The sequence below is a fragment of the Podarcis pityusensis genome (assembly GCF_964106645.2).
Source record: "Podarcis pityusensis genome assembly, chromosome: 4".
In the NCBI taxonomy this organism is placed as follows: domain Eukaryota; kingdom Metazoa; phylum Chordata; class Lepidosauria; order Squamata; family Lacertidae; genus Podarcis; species Podarcis pityusensis.
The window spans coordinates 2,015,148-2,028,632 of NC_138027.1; the positions used below are offsets into that span (position 1 = coordinate 2,015,148).

At 44.9% G+C, this 13,485-nt stretch overlaps 1 protein-coding gene across 2 annotated transcripts in view; it reads left to right on the plus strand.

Annotated features, from left to right (window-relative positions):
• Positions 1 to 9,871, plus strand: part of LOC308475107 (uncharacterized protein) — a gene marked incomplete at its 3' end in the record, with an annotated part of 58,704 nt that extends 48,833 nt beyond the window's left edge. The window contains exons 3-7 of one of the 2 annotated variants that reach the window (XM_081002019.1): positions 2,218 to 2,725; positions 2,918 to 2,999; positions 3,289 to 3,371; positions 7,318 to 7,444; positions 8,469 to 9,871. In XM_081002019.1, the coding sequence (XP_080858145.1) occupies positions 2,309 to 2,725; positions 2,918 to 2,999; positions 3,289 to 3,371; positions 7,318 to 7,444; positions 8,469 to 9,871 (2,112 nt within the window). In that variant the 5' untranslated portion in view covers positions 2,218 to 2,308. The remainder of the gene's footprint in view (positions 1 to 2,217; positions 2,726 to 2,917; positions 3,000 to 3,288; positions 3,372 to 7,317; positions 7,445 to 8,468) is intronic. The other variant, XM_081002018.1, reaches the window with a different exon arrangement.
• Between the last annotated feature and the right edge of the window lie 3,614 nt (positions 9,872 to 13,485).

The window sequence follows — 13,485 nt, forward strand, 5'->3', positions numbered from 1 at the left end:
TTCATTATACAGATGATTCTTGAAGTTTTTGCATTCCTCATCGAACCATTTTTTGTGGAAAAACTGTTTACCATGCTTTGTGGGGGACCGAGCTAGTGTTGGTTTTAGAAGTTCTGCTAAATCGTCATACATTGGTAGAGGCTCATCCGCCTGCATAAGGGAAGCCCTTTTTATTTGGAGCTGATCAGACCAGAGAAGTTCGTTCAACTGCTGGGCTGAATTGGAGGTCCATTTAAGGGCTGTAGGTCTTATCTCCAGATGATCATTTGATAGGTGCACAAAGGAGTGCCTATCAAGTTCGTCAGCCAGAGTCAAGGAAATTTCTAGAGGGAAGTGATCACTCTCCAATCTTGAAGCCACCTTAAAGCTGGATATTTTGGGGGTAAGGTCAGGAGATATCCATACAAAATCAATAGTGGATGCACGTGAACCTGACCAATAGGTGAATTCGGCAGGGTAGTCCGAGCTGACTGCCCCATTTAGCAGAAGGAAATTGAGGGCCAGCAAGGTTTGCCTGCATTTGAAACCTGCGTAAGTGGCTATGTTATCTTTGAATTTCCTTGGTAAAAGATCTGTAGTCATAAGAGGTGAAGAAGGGTACTTGCTAAATTTAGAGAATAAGACTTGGTCAGTGTGTGACAGGCGTCCATTAAAATCTCCCGCCAACGGAGAAAGAAGAGATATTCTGCCGGTGCGGCTATATATTTCTCGATTTCTCCAATTTTATGGTCGGGGCACCTTGCGCAGTCCTGTTGTCTCTCGGTGTCTAATATTCTTTGCCTGACCGTGGCTTTGGCCTGGCCCAAGCCCAGACTTAGAAGGGTTTGAGGGGCAAAACCCAGTTTCTGGAGGGTGTTCAGAACTGCAGTCTGCCAGCCTGACTGGAATTGGTCACAGAGGGTCAGTGGGGCTATTCCTCGGGGGAGCAGATTCAATGTCAGCCATTTGTAGATTGATATTAGGCAGATGCTAGCCTCCACTCTCATCATCCCCGTTTCCAATCTAACCCATGCATTTGAGACACATCTGGGCACTTGGAGGAGAGCTCTAAGAAGTCTAGATTGAACTCTCTCAAGGGGGGAGAAAGCCGAGGAAGGCGGGCGCAAAAAGGAACCATAAAGGAGTTGTGCCAAAGTTTTGGCCTTGTATAGTTTTAGAGCTGCGGGAACGGAGAAGCCCCCTTGTGCTCTGAAAAATTTAAGGATACAATTTGCGGGTTTTTCCGCTGAACTCCCGATGGAGTTTATGTGTAGTTTGTTGGCTCCTGAGGCCTGTACCACCATTCCTAGATACTTGTAGTTTGTGACTAGTTCTAATTTATGGCCTTGGAGTTCCCAGCTTTTAAGCTTTGGTTTTGCCCCAAAAGTGAGTATCTTGGTCTTTTGATAGTTGATTTTGAGACATTCAAATTCACAGTTTGCTGCGAGCTTTCTTAGTGCTCTTTTGAGTCCAATTGGGGTTCTAGATAAAATTACTGCATCATCGGCATATAGCAGGACCAAAATATGCCGATTTGCGAGCTTCGGAGGGTGGAGTTCTGAGTCATGGAGTGCAGATACTAAATTATTTAGATAGAAATTGAATAGTAGAGGGGCCAATAGCACCCTTGCCTGACTCCTTTAGAGGTTTTAATAGGGTCCGTTAGGTGTCCTAGGCGGCTACACCTGACTCTAAGAGCCGTGTTTGCGCGCAGTGCCTGAATTAAGAGCAGAAGCTCTTAATTCTATGTAGGTACCCTGTAGTCTGTCCCAGAGTCTGGTTCTGGAGACTGTATCAAAGGCTGCTTTTAGATCAACAAAGGCAGTGTATAGTGAGGCCGGCCGTTAGGAGAGCCATGTCACCTGGGCGCAGGATTCCAACCAATGTCTTCAAGCTACAAGAAAGGAGATTCAGATTCAACACACGTAGTCATTTTTCACTAGGAACCAATGACTCCCTTGTCAATCAGTTCTGACTTCATGCATTGACTGGAAGGAAGGAGCAACCAGGCTGATTCGCCTCGCATTAATCTCTTCGCTTGCCTCCACATTTCCACAATCTCCCTTCTAGAGGCCTACATCTCCTCCTCCTCTTTTTTAGAAAGATAGCTCAGAGTCTGGGCTGTGGTGCAATCCTACCCTGGTTCCCAGCAAGACTCATCCATGCTTGCTCAGGGAAACTTTTTCTTCTCCTGATACTGTACAACCTTTGTAACAGAACAATGTATTTGCTTTGTAGGATTTGCTAGAGCTTCTCATTCAGACAGACAGAACTTGGCAGAAGACCAAAGGGTTCCTTCCCATCTCTCAGAGGCTTCCTGAGAGCACAGATGGATGAGCGAGACACAGCTGGCCCTGGAACAGAAAGAGGCCATGCCATCCAAACTGGGAGCAGTGGGGGATTCTGGGAAAACTCTGGGCAGAAGATCCTGGGTGAGGAGGACACCCTCCGCTCAGAGGTGCAGAGCCAGCAGTTGAGGCAGTTCTGCTTCCAGGAGGCCAAAGGACCCCGAGAGGTTTGCAGCCGACTCTACCACCTTGATCATCAGTGGCTGAAGCCGGAAAGGCACACGAAAGCTGAGATGCTGGACCTGGTGAACTTGGAGCAGTTCCTGGCTGTCCTTCCACCGGAGATGGAGAGCTGGGTGAGGGAATGCGGAGCGGAGACCAGTTCCCAGGCGGTGGCCCTGGCCGAAGGTTTCCTCCTGAGTCAGGCAGAGGAGAGAGAGGAGGCAGAGAGAAAGCAGGTGAGAGAGACTTTCCTCTGGATACTCCCAAGGGGCTCCAAACAGGATGGAGAACATCCAGAAAAGGTCTGCTGATGGCCCATCCGTTTTCGGGGAATGAAATCTAACACCCTTAAAGTATCTGTCTTTGCGTTCTCTTTCTAATATTTCTCACCTTTCATTTACTGTTTTGAATTCTTGTTGTTCTTTCAGAAAAGGGATCATTTTGCAGAAATGGACCTGGATTCCTGTGAGGGAGAGAGGCCTCCGTTGGACACCAGAGAGAGGCCCCTGGGTAAGGAGGAAGGTGGCTCTTCTCCATTTGGTCTTGTTCTGTTGGTTTTCCAACTCATCTGAGGGTTCTTTTCATCTTGGTTTTTTTTTTGAGGGGTGCTGGTTGGGAACAAGGGTTCAGAGGAGGGGAGATGTATTTCTGCATACCTAACATGAAATGGGCACAAACCTTCAACTGCACTCAGCAGGTAAGGCTTTCTCAAAGCCCATCTGTAGTTAGAGATGTCCTGTTTCCACTGTGAGAGAAGCAGGCACTCCTAGCATCCTGATTACCTTTTTTTCTTTTGCAGGTGAAAGAATGATGCCGACAAGACCTCCTGATCCATCTTTTCATGGGGGCAGAAGGGAAGCAGTGGCTGTGGAACCAGATCAGGTCAGGGGAAGCTGCCTTGTGGGGTCAGAGGCCGAGGGATGGAGCAATGTCATGGACTGTTTGGGCACAGAGGAATGGTGGGAGGAAGCAGCCAGGGAACCAGGAAGGGAATATTGCTCTGAGCCCAAGGAGTGAAGGCGGAGGAAGGATTGGCGGTCAGAGGGAGAAGCCTGGGAAGAGGAGGTGTCAGAAGCTGAAGGGGTAACACGGCTTAGTGAGCTGGGAGACTCTGAGGCAGAATGCAGTGCAGAATCAAAGGCAGAAGAAGAAGGAGGCGAGTGGGAGGAGGGAGGTCGAGAGGCAGAGGTGAGTCAGGAGAAGGAGGAGCCACCGGGGGCTCCCTCTCCTTCTGCCAGAATCCACCCTCCCTGCTTGTCTCTCAGAGCCAAGAGAGGTCTAAAATGGAGGAGCAAAGGCAGGCTGCACACTGGTGCACTGTTCAATCGCTTGCCAGAAAACCCAGAGAGGAGGGGACTTGGAAAGCTGTGGGGAGCCGGGGGCCTTCACTCTCAGCAACTGCTTTTGTGGACGAAGAGACTCAGGGAATGAGCTGCTGTTTTCATTAAGCCCGAAACTCAGCCAAGTATGTGAACATCGTGTTCTTGCTGATAAAGAGTAAACTCCAGCTGTGAACTGTGGGATTTCCTGCCCAGATAACTCTGTGACACCAGGCTTCTGAATGTTGACAGTAGGATTCATCTGTAGTTGCAGTTTTCATGGAATCCTAGAGTTGAAAGGGACCCCAAGGGTCATCAAGTCCCACCCCCTGCATTGCACGATTCTCAGCTAGATAATCCAAGACAGATGGCCATCCAAACTAGGCTTCTTGTATTTCTATATTCATCACTGAATGCTAAAATAGGCTTCTAAGCAGCGGACAGACGAGTACAAATAATTTCCAGGATTCACCTAGCCAGCCCTATCTGCTGTAAAATGGGGCCTGCCACCCACTCCTCCCCCTTTCCATGCCCCCATGAACCCCCTGAATTTGGCTCTAGGGCATTGCAAGGGAACCTCCCCAGAACAACTCACGAGGAGAGGAGAAAGTGGATCCTTCCATCGGGGAAACTGGAATGCTTGCGTAGGCAGAAAAACGTAAACATAAGCTGGAGTACCACCTATTTGCAAAAAGACGAATACCCACACTTAAAATGCAGAATAAAAGAATTCAATTAAAGCGTTAAAATAGGTACCCATAATAAAAATGTGCAGCAAAGCAATCCAATAATAATAATAATAATAATAATAATAATAATAATAATTTATTATTTATACCCCGCCCATCTGGCTGGGCCTCCCCAGCCACTCTGGGCGGCTTCCATAAAAACCAAAAATACAGTAAAATATCATACGTTAAAAACTTCCCTGAACAGGGCTGCCTTAAGATGTCTTCTGAATGTCAGGTAGTTGTTTATCGCTTTGACATCTGCTGGAAGGGCGTTCCACAGGGCGGGCGCCACTACCGAGAAGGCCCTCTGCCTGGTTCCCTGTAGCTTTGCTTCTTGCAATGAGGGAACCGCCAGAAGGCCCTCGGCGCTGGACCTCAGCGTCCGGGCAGAATGATGGGGGTGGAGACGCTCCTTCAGGTATACTGGAAGGGATCCAAATGGTCCGCTTCTTCCAGGCGTGCCTGGAGTTGTTCGGCAACCACTCGCTCAATCACCTTGCCCAGGAATGGAAGATTTGAGACTGGGCGATAGTTGGCCATCGTGGCCGCATCTAAAGATGGTTTTTTAATAAGCGGTTTAATAACCGCCTCTTTCAGCGGGTCTGGGAAGGCTCCCTCATGGAGGGAAGCATTCACCACCCCACGAAGCCCATCGCCCAGTCCTTCCCGGCTAGCTTTTATAAGCCAGGATGGGCAAGGATCCAGGAGACAGGTGGTTGGTTTCACTCGTCCAAGCAGCCTGTCCACATCCTCGGAGGTAACAGATTGAAACTGATCCCACTCAACTTGACTAGACAGAACTCTAGCACTCTCCCGCCCCGGTCCTGCTCCCACGGTGGAGTCTACTTCTTCCCGAATCTGAGCGATTTTATCTGTAAAAAACTTTGCAAAATCATTGCAGGAGACCATGTGGCCCGTACTGGGCCCCGATGTTGCAGGTGGTTCCGCTAAATTGTGAACCACCTGAAAAAGTCTCCTGCTGCTGTTTTCTGCAGATGCAATAGAGCGACTTGGTAGGCTCGACGTTGAGCTCTAACCTGTGTCCGGTCAGATTCGGAATGAGTTATCCGCCACCGGCGCTCTAGCCGTCTCAACGATTGTTTCATTGCCCTCAGATCCGTGGAAAACCACAGTGCTGTCCGGGCTCCATGCAATCGGAGAGGGCGCTTCGGAGCCAAACAGTCAATAGCCCTGGTTAACTCCACATTCCAGCGGGCCACCAGGGAATCAGCTGAAAGGCCATCAACATGGGATAAAGCATCCCCTACCACTCTCTGGAAACCATTTGGATCCATTAAGTGGCAGGGGCAGACCATCCGAATTGGTCCCACCTCCCTGCAGAGGGGATGGGTCGCAGAGAAGTCCAGTTGCACCAGGAAGTGATCTGACCATGGCACTTCTTTCGTTTCGCTTTTACTTAGTGTCAGATCACCAACATCCATAGAGGTAAACACCAGGTCCAAGGCATGTCCACGGCTATGGGTTGGGCCAGACTTATTCAGGGACAGCCCCATGGAGGCCATGCTTTCCACGAAGTCCCGAGCGGCCCCTTGTAAGGTCGTGTCAGCATGGATGTTAAAATCCCCTAGGACGACCAAGCTAGGTGTCTCCAGGAGAACATCCGCCACGACCTGAAGCAGCTCGGGCAGGGAATCCTTGGTGCAGCGGGGAGGTCGGTACACCAAAAGGAATCCTGTACTGCCCCTATTGCCCAACTTCCAGAACATGCACTCATAAAACTGGGTCTTCCCAATAGGACGCCTGGTGCAAACTAATGACTTCCTAAAAATCACAGCAACCCCCCCTCCCCGCCCACATGACCTGGGTTGCTGTGCGTAAGAGAAACCTGGTGGACAAGCAGCGGCAAGGACAGGCCCATCTACTTCATCCAACCAAGTTTCTGTTACACATGCCAGGTCAAGTCCTCCATCCACGATCACGTCATGGATGGCAGTGCTCTTATGAATCATTGACCTGGCATTGCACAGCAGCACCTTCAGGTCATGTGGGTATCCCTTGCTGATTCTAGTATCCATCCGGTCAGGACCAGACCTGGAGGCAGGAATAGTCCTCAGACAACGACTAAACCTGCCTCCTCTGTAATGACATGGTCTAGTCTTAGCGTAACTCCTCCTCCTACCCGTGATCACTGAGATCAGTTGTCCCAGTGCATCCCCCCCTGTGGAACATGCCCCAGCCATTTTGTGGGCTGGGGCCCACTCCCCGGCAGCCCTGACCCCTCCCCCTAAGAACAAAATAACACCTTAAACAAACAAAACCAACAAAACAATACAAACAAAAAAAAGTAAAAATTACAAAAAACATCAAAATAAAAAATAATAATAATTCCCCAAACCCAACCAAACATCCATCCCACCCCCACCCCCCACATACCAAAAATCCAAAGAAAAATTTTAAAAACATTAAAAAAACACTCTGTGCCCCTCCGGCAGTAACAACTGTCCTAGTGAGGCCTGTCAGGCCCTGCCCTGGGCCAGGTGGTAAGTGGCAGGAAGGAGCAGGGCCCTCAGGCACTCACTCAGGGGAGTCTTCCTGGGCAGCAAGCAGCAAGCAGCACGCAGTCCTTATGAGGCTTCAGGCCCCGCCCCAGGCCAGATGGTAAGTGGCAAGAGCAGGGCCCTCAAGCACTCACTCAGGGGAGTCCTCCTGGTCCTCCTGGAAATAACACAGCAATTAACAGGAAGGAAATAACAGAGCATTGTGTAGCAGATCATATTTCTGCTGTCTCAGAGGAGGACATTTCCCTTTTTCTTTTAGGGTCCAGTGTGCTTTGAAGATGTCGCTGTTCGTTTCACGGACGAGAAGTGGGAGTTGCTGGATCCTGACCAGAGAGCTCTGCATAAGGAAGTCATGGAGGAGAATTGGGGGATCGTGGCCTCTCTTGGTAAGCCTCTTTGTGGGATCGTCCTATCTGCCAGGAAATTCAAAAAATACATCTATGTGACAAACCTCATATATTTTCACAGCGCCCCCTACAACACCTGGGAACCTAATACCCCCACAAGAAATAGTAGATTACAGTTTTTTCTGTGAACAATCTTCCTCCAGTTCTGCCTCCTTCTACCACAGTTGGGCTGATCTGAACTGCCCAGGCATCTTAAATGTCAGCTTCAGAGTTGTTAGAATAGATAAGTAGCTTCTGTAAGGTTTTCTGTTATTGTTTTTGCTGCTGTCAGTCTTGGGTTGGCCAGAGAGATGACTGACATTGGAGATGGAGGGGATGCCATGACTGGGCCAAACAACATCTGCCCCAGAGAAGAGCCAGGCTGATTGAATCTCAGATAGTACTAGCAGTGATAATAATAGTAGTAATAATAATTTTTATAAAAAAAATCCTTCCAGTAGCACCTTAAAGACCAACTAAGTTAGTTCTTGGTATGAGCTTTCGTGTGCATGCACACTTCTTCAGATAATTTTTATGTATACCCTTACCATCTCGTTGGGTTGCCCCAGCCAATCTGGGAAGCTTCCAACACATATACAGTCGTATTTCTGGTTGCGAATGGGATCCGTCCCGGAGATCCGGCCAGATCCCGAGGTTTTCGCAACCCAAGGATCACTGCGCATGGATTTGCCGCTTTCATAAGCTGATGTTTATATAACCCGAGGGTTACGTAACCCGAGGTGCTACTGTATAAACATAAAACAGTAATAATAACAACAATCTAATCCAATGAAAAAAGTACAAAAATTTTACAAAAAGTACAAAATTTTTAAAATGAGTAACTTACTTCAAACAAAGCAACATTCAACCAATGATTAGAATCCAATAATAAATACATTGGTTTATTGCAAATAACAAAGGTAATGAACACTGCCTTCTCTACAACAAATTTAATGAGTATTATTTCCTAACTGGGGGCTCCATTTGTTCCTGAGGCTCTAATCCCTTTTTCTCTCCATTGCAGATTGTGATGAATTGGACATCAAGAACAAAGGTGAGCACAACACAATCTGCAGAGTGGAGAAGGCACGTAAAAAATTGGAATGTGGAAAGAGCTGCGGTCAGAGCTCCCAATCCAGTTCCCATCAACGAAATCTCATTGGAAAGAAACCCTATCAGTGCATTGAATGTGGAAAGAGCTTCAGTCAGAGCTTCTCTCTCACTTCCCATCAAATAATTCATACAGGGGAGAAACCCTATCGGTGCATGGAATGTGGAAAGAGCTTCAGTAGAAGCGCCGATCTCACTAAACATCAAAGAATTCATACGGGGGAGAAACCCTATCAGTGTGTGGAATGTGGAAAGAGCTTCAGTATGAGCTCCGATCTCACTAAACACCAAAGAATTCATACAGGGGAGAAACCCTATCGGTGCATGGAATGTGGAAAGAGCTTCAGTAGCAACTCAAATCTCACAAAACATCAAAGAATTCATACAGGGGAGAAACCCTATCAGTGTGTGGAATGTGGAAAGAGCTTCAGTCACAGCCACGGTCTCACTTCCCATCACAGAATTCATACAGGGGAGAAACCCTATCAGTGTGTGGAATGTGGAAAGAGCTTCAGTATGAGCTACAATCTCACTAAACATCAAAGAATTCATACAGGGGAGAAACCCTATCAGTGTAGGGAATGTGGAAAGAGCTTCAGTATGAGCTGCAATCTCACTTCCCATCAAATAATTCATACAGGGCAGAAACCCTATCGGTGCATGGAATGTGGAAAGAGCTTCAGTCGAAGCGCCGATCTCACTAAACATCAAAGAATTCATACAGGGGAGAAACCCTATCAGTGTGTGGAATGTGGAAAGAGCTTCAGTATGAGCTCCGATCTCACTAAACACCAAAGAATTCATACAGGGGAGAAACCCTATCGGTGCATGGAATGTGGAAAGAGCTTCAGTATGAGCTCCCATCTCACTTCCCATCAAAGAATTCATACAGGGGAGAAACCCTATCAGTGCATGGAATGTGGAAAGAGCTTCAGTATGAGCTCCTGTCTCACTTCCCATCAGATAATTCATACAGGGGAGAAACCCTTTCAGTGTGTGGAATGTGGAAAGAGCTTCAGTAGAAGCTCCGATCTCACTAAACATCAAAGAATTCATACAGGGGAGAAACCCTATCGGTGCATGGAATGTGGAAAGAGCTTTAGTAGAAGCGCCGATCTCACTAAACATCAAAGAATTCATACAGGGGAGAAACCCTATCAGTGTGTGGAATGTGGAAAGAGTTTCAGTATGAGCTCCGATCTCACTAAACATCAAAGAATTCATACAGGGGAGAAACCCTATCAGTGCATGGAATGTGGAAAGAGCTTCAGCCAGAGCTCCAATCTCACTTCCCATCAAAGAATTCATACAGGGTAGAAGCCCTATCAGTGTGTGGAATGTGGAAAGAGCTTCAGTGGCAGCTTTGATCTCACTAAGCATCAAAGAATTCATACAGGGGAGAAACCCTATCAGTGTGTGGAATGTGGAAAGAGCTTCAATCAAAAGTCCTTTCTCACTTACCATCAAAGAATTCATAGCTCGAAGAAGGCTTTTGGTAGTTTGCCCTCCCTTACTTCCTGTTTTCTTATTGATCTATCCTAGTTTGGGAAAACCACTCCATTAAAGTCCCCCATCAATATCAATTGTTGATCCATCCATTCTAACAGTTTGTTACCTAATTCAGAATAAAATGCTGACTTTTTGTCATTTGGTGCATATATCCCCACCACATTTATCTTTTCTCCTTGATGGGTGATCTGTACTACTATCGTTCTCCCCTCTTCGTCTTTATATAATAGTTTTGGATCAAGTTTTTCTTTTATATATAATACCACTCCTCTTTTTTTGACATTATCTGATGCTACAAAGTCCAACCCTAATTTCTTATTACTTAAAATTCTTTTGTCTTTTCTTGTTACATGAGTTTCTTGTAGACAGATTTAAAAAAAAATAAAAAAAAAAATTATTGCTTTTCTCAGATACAGAAATGAAGTCAGATATATGAAAGAAATAACAGTAATAAGAAAAAAGAAAAAGAGAAAGAACTCCATCTTTCCAAATAAAAAAATTCCTTCCTGTAGCACCTTAAAGACCAACTAAGTTAGTTCTTGGTATAAGCTTTCGTGTGCATGCACACTTTTTCAGATACACTGAAACAGAAGTTCCATCTTTCCAAGACATTTTTTCATCACCAACCGGACTTCCCCACGTCCCCCTCACCCTGCATTCTTTATAATAAAAATACCAACAAATTATTACCTTGTTTCATGCATTCCTTTGTACTTTCAAATAGTTATGTTTTAGGTTTAAAATACTTATTGTCAATTTACTTTTACCTTAATATAAATGTAATGTCATTTTAAACCTTAGTCCCTTCATAATTATAACTTAATTTCCCATATCACCGAATCTTGTTGCTGAAGCTAGTTTTTCCAAATCATGCAAATTCTTAACATTCATATAACTTATAATATTTTTGTAGATAGTCTTTAAATTTTTTCCAGTCCTCTTCCATTATTTCTTCTCCCAAATCTCGGATTCTGCCGGTCATTTCAGCCAATTCCATGTAGTCCATCAAGTGCGTCTGCCACTCTTCCAGTGTGGGCAAATCTTGTGTCTTCCAGTGTTTTGCAATAAGTATTCTTGCTGCTGTTGTTGCATACATAAAAAAAGTTCTGTCCTTCCTTAACACCTTCTGGCCAACAATGCCCAGGAGAAAGGCCTCTGGTTTCTTGGGAAAGGTGTACTTAAACACCTTTTTTAACTCATTATAAATCATTTCCCAGAAGACCTTCACTTTTGGGCAAGTCCACCAGAGGTGAAAGAATGTCCCTTCAGCCTCCTTGCATTTCCAACATTTATTATCAGACAAATGATATATCTTAGCAAGCTTGACTGGGGTCATGTACCACCTGTATATCATTTTCATAATATTCTCTTTCAGGGCATTACATGCCGTGAATTTCATACCAGTGGTCCATAACCTTTCCCAGTCTTCAAACATAATGTTGTACCCAATGTCCTGAGCCCATTTTATCATGGCTGATTTGACTGTCTCATCCTGAGTGTTCCATTTAAGCAGCAAGTTATACATTCTCGAAAGTACCTTGGTCTTTGGTTCTAACAATTCTGTCTCTAGTTTCGATTTTTCCACCTGGAAACCTGTTTTTTTGTCCAACTTAAAAACCTCTTGGATTTGAGCATAGTGAAACCAATTTTGCACCTTATTCTTTAATTTTTCATAACTCTGCAGCCTCCAATTTTCTCCAACTTTTTCTATGATTTCCCCATATTTCAGCCAACCAACCTCCATATTGGGTTTTTTCCAGGCCTTGGCCTCTGCTGGTGATAGCCACCTCGGGGTCTTACCTTCTAATAAGTCTTTGTATTTTGTCCAGACCATAAATATTGATTTTCTGACAATATGATTTTTGAACATTTTATGAACCTTTGCCTTGTCGTACCACAAATATGCATGCCAACCAAAAGCATTGTCAAACCCTTCCAGATCTAGGACATCAGTGTTCTCAAGAAGTAACCAATCCTTCATCCAGCAGAAGGCCGCAGCTTCATAATATAATCTCAGGTCCGGCAGGGCAAACCCCCCTCTTTCTTTCGAATCAGTTAGTATTTTAAACTTTATCCGGGGCTTTTTGCCCTGCCAAACAAACTTGGATATATCCTTCTGCCACTTTCCAAAACATTCCACTCTGTCCACAATCTGTAGGGTTTGAAACAGAAATAACATTTTCGGCAATACATTCATTTTTATAGCTGCAATTCTACCCAACAAGGAAAGTTTCAGTCTTGACCAAATTTCCAAATCTTTTTTGATTTCCGACCAACATTTTTCATAATTGTCTTTAAATAAATTCAAATTTTTAGCAGACAAGTGAACCCCTAGGTATTTCACTTTTTTTACCACACTTAATTCTGTCTCTTTCTGAAACCCATCTGTTTCTGAAGATGTCAAGTTTTTTCCCAAAACCTTGGTTTTTTGCTTATTCAACTTAAATCCCGCCACCCGACCAAACTCATGAATCAATTCTAAAACTCTTTTTGTACTAGATTCTGGCTCCTGTAATGTTAAAACCAAGTCATCTGCAAAAGCTTTCAGTTTATATTGTTTCACTCCGACCTGTATTCCTTGTACCAACCGGTCCTCCCTAATCATGTTCAAAAGCACCTCCAGGACTGAAATAAATAAAAGAGGGGATAGGGGGCACCCCTGTCGTGTTCCTTTTTCAATTTTCAACTCTTCTGACACCACATTGTTCACTATCAATTTAGCTTTTTGCTCTGAATAAATTGCTTCTATACCATTTTCAAACCCCCGTCCCACTCCCATCCCTTCCAAATTTTTCTTCATAAACTTCCAAGAAATATTGTCAAAGGCCTTCTCCGCGTCAATGAAAATTAACACTGCCTTAGTGTTAATATTAGTTTGTAAAAGTTCCAAAATGTCAATAATGTTCCTGGTATTATCAAACAAATGTCTGCCTGGGAGAAAGCCTGCCTGGTCCTTGTGAATTATTTCATTTAACACTTTTTTAAATCTACTTGCCAAAATATCTGCAAAAATTTTGTAATCCACATTTAAGAGTGAGATGGGACGGTAGTTCTTAAGTTGAGTCTTTTCAGTTTCCAGTTTAGGTATCAATGTGATGAAAGCTTCTTTCCACGTTTCCGGTGCCCTCTTCCCCTCCATAATCTGATTACAAACCTCCATTAGTGGTTGTATCAAATAGTCTTTTAATGTCTTATAGTACTTGGAGGTAAGTCCATCTGGGCCTGGAGATTTGCCAAGTTGCATATTCTGAATGGCATCCTCAATTTCCTGTTGTGTTATTCTGTGATTCAAGATTGCTGTCTTTTCCTGAGATAATTTTGAGAGTCCATTAGTTTTTAAAAATTGGTCTATCTCAGTCACTTCCTGAGGCCCTTGCGTATAAAGTTTTTTGAAGTATCTCTGGAAGCACTTTCTAATTTCC